The 1987-nt window shown below is 57.3% G+C and overlaps 1 protein-coding gene across 1 annotated transcript in view; it reads left to right on the forward strand.

Annotated features, from left to right (window-relative positions):
• The first annotated feature begins 1272 nt into the window (after nt 1–1272).
• LOC102002829 (brain-specific serine protease 4) overlaps nt 1273–1987 on the forward strand; it is a 4301-nt gene continuing 3586 nt past the window's right edge. The window contains exon 1 of the mRNA XM_026780789.1: nt 1273–1391. Coding sequence (XP_026636590.1) covers nt 1277–1391 — 115 coding nt within the window. The 5' untranslated portion in view covers nt 1273–1276. The remainder of the gene's footprint in view (nt 1392–1987) is intronic.

Consider the following 1987-nt stretch of genomic DNA (forward strand, 5'->3'; position numbering starts at 1 on the left):
GCGGGCTTTTTATAGGGAAGAGCAAAAAGCAAGTTTACAGAAGCAAAAGCGTGGTTATCGGAATGAGGCGGGGGGCATGAATGGTTTCCTCTCTCAGCATGGATGTCTGGCAACAGTCATCCTGTTCCTATCTTTATAGATATCCTGTTTTGCAGTCAACCTGCTTTGTTGATGTCCTATCTTATTGACATCCTGCCTTACAGTCTTCCTATCTCATAGACATCCTGCTCTCTCAAGCACATGGGATGTTCTTACGAGAGCAGGCTGGCTGCTGATCCGGAGAATTTTTTATTTTAAGCAAACAGGACATTCCCCCGGGAGCATGCTAGCTGCGGGACTGGGCCACCCAGACAGTGGGTCAGGGAGGAGGCGGGGCTACCAGGAGGAAACAACTGGCTACTGGGGCTAGGGGCAGTAACTAGCCGGGGGACTCAGGCTCAGGTTCAAGATGGGTGCCCAGGGTGCACCCTGTGAGGGGCAGTAGGGACACGTTGACTGCCCTAAGCATGGCTCTATCCTTGACTTTTGAGGAGGGGGTCTGTAGGGTCTTTTACAAGTATGGGGGCCGGAGGCCACAGGCCACAGGCCAGGGCTCCTGCTCAGAGTTGGCCTGCTCCCTGGATTCAGGTAAGAAACGAGTCACGGAGGTTCACCTACAGTGACAACTGGGAGGAAGTATCAGGGACAACTTGGCCAAATGACCAAGAGGCCATCATGCCCTCCTCCTTGGGACCTGAGTCACAGCTTTCAGGGAAGTGGGCTAACGGGATTCCAGGCTCCCAAGTGTTTGGGTTGAGTCATGGAAGCAGCCAGGGCGCTGGACACGGGCCGTTAAGGAGCAAGATCCCCCTGGCAACCCCCAGCCTAAGGTCCCACGGGCTCCTAACACTCTCTGCCCCAGCTGAGCCACTTCCCACCCCAAGCGCTCGGCAAGCTGCAGACAGGATCTCTGTTTCCCGTCAAGGATAGAGCCATGCTTAGGGCAGTCAACATATCCCTACTGCCCCTCACAGGGTGCACCCTGGGCACCCATCTTGAACCTGAGCCTGAGTCCCCCGGCTAGTTACTGCCCCTAGCCCCAGTAGCCAGTTGTTTCCTCCTGGTAGCCCCGCCTCCTCCCTGACCCACTGTCTGGGTGGCCCAGTCACCAGCTGGGGGGACTGGTCCAACAGCATTCCTCCTCACAGGATAAAACCTGGGGCGACTTGCAGGGAACCCGACACTACAGCCACCTGCCCTGCCAGTCCCAGCCAGCACAGCCCTTAGGTCCTTGGAGATGGTCAGCAGCCTCGCTGGGGCTCCACCCCTAGCGGTGATTTCCAGACCTCCCCCCGCACTGGGTGGGGACCAGTTCAGGATCACAATCTTTCTGGCGCTGCTGACTTCCACAGGTGAGCCTCCGGGCCTGCGTCTCTTCGCCTCCTCCTCTCTTCACTCCTCCTTCCGGCCCACAGCCCCTCCTCCTCGCCAGCCTCCTGGTTCAGCACCTTCCCTCGAGTGTGGGCTCTCCTTCCCATTGTCTCCTTTCATTTCCCTGTGCCTCTGTCTCTGTCCCCTGCCTCTGCCGTTGCTCTGTGCCTCAGTTTCCCTAGCTGAACGCGGGCGAGCGCCCTGGTTGCCGTGCTTGCTGAGGGCTCTTCTCCCATCTGGTCAGTGCGGCTTCCCTTTGTCCTCCAGCTTCTGTTTCCCCCTCCGTGGTTTCCATCTTGGGTCTACTTCTGTTCTGGAATGGGACGGCTGCCCAGGCTTTCGTGGGGGCTGGGGAGAAAGCCTGGGTGCTGGCAGTATGTGTCCCAAGCTCTCTTCCTACTCTTAGGAAGGTGGAGAAAATACTGGTGAGCTGGGAGGCAGGGGTCTGAAAATGTTTGTTCCAAACAGAGCTTCAGGAGTTATCTGTGGTGTGTGTGTGTGTGTGTGTGTGTGTGTGTGTGTGTGTGTGTGAGAGAGAGAGAGAGAGAGAGAGAGAGAGAGAGAGAGAGAGAGAGAG

The sequence above is a fragment of the Microtus ochrogaster genome, chromosome 7 (genome assembly GCF_000317375.1).
Source record: "Microtus ochrogaster isolate Prairie Vole_2 chromosome 7, MicOch1.0, whole genome shotgun sequence".
In the NCBI taxonomy this organism is placed as follows: domain Eukaryota; kingdom Metazoa; phylum Chordata; class Mammalia; order Rodentia; family Cricetidae; genus Microtus; species Microtus ochrogaster.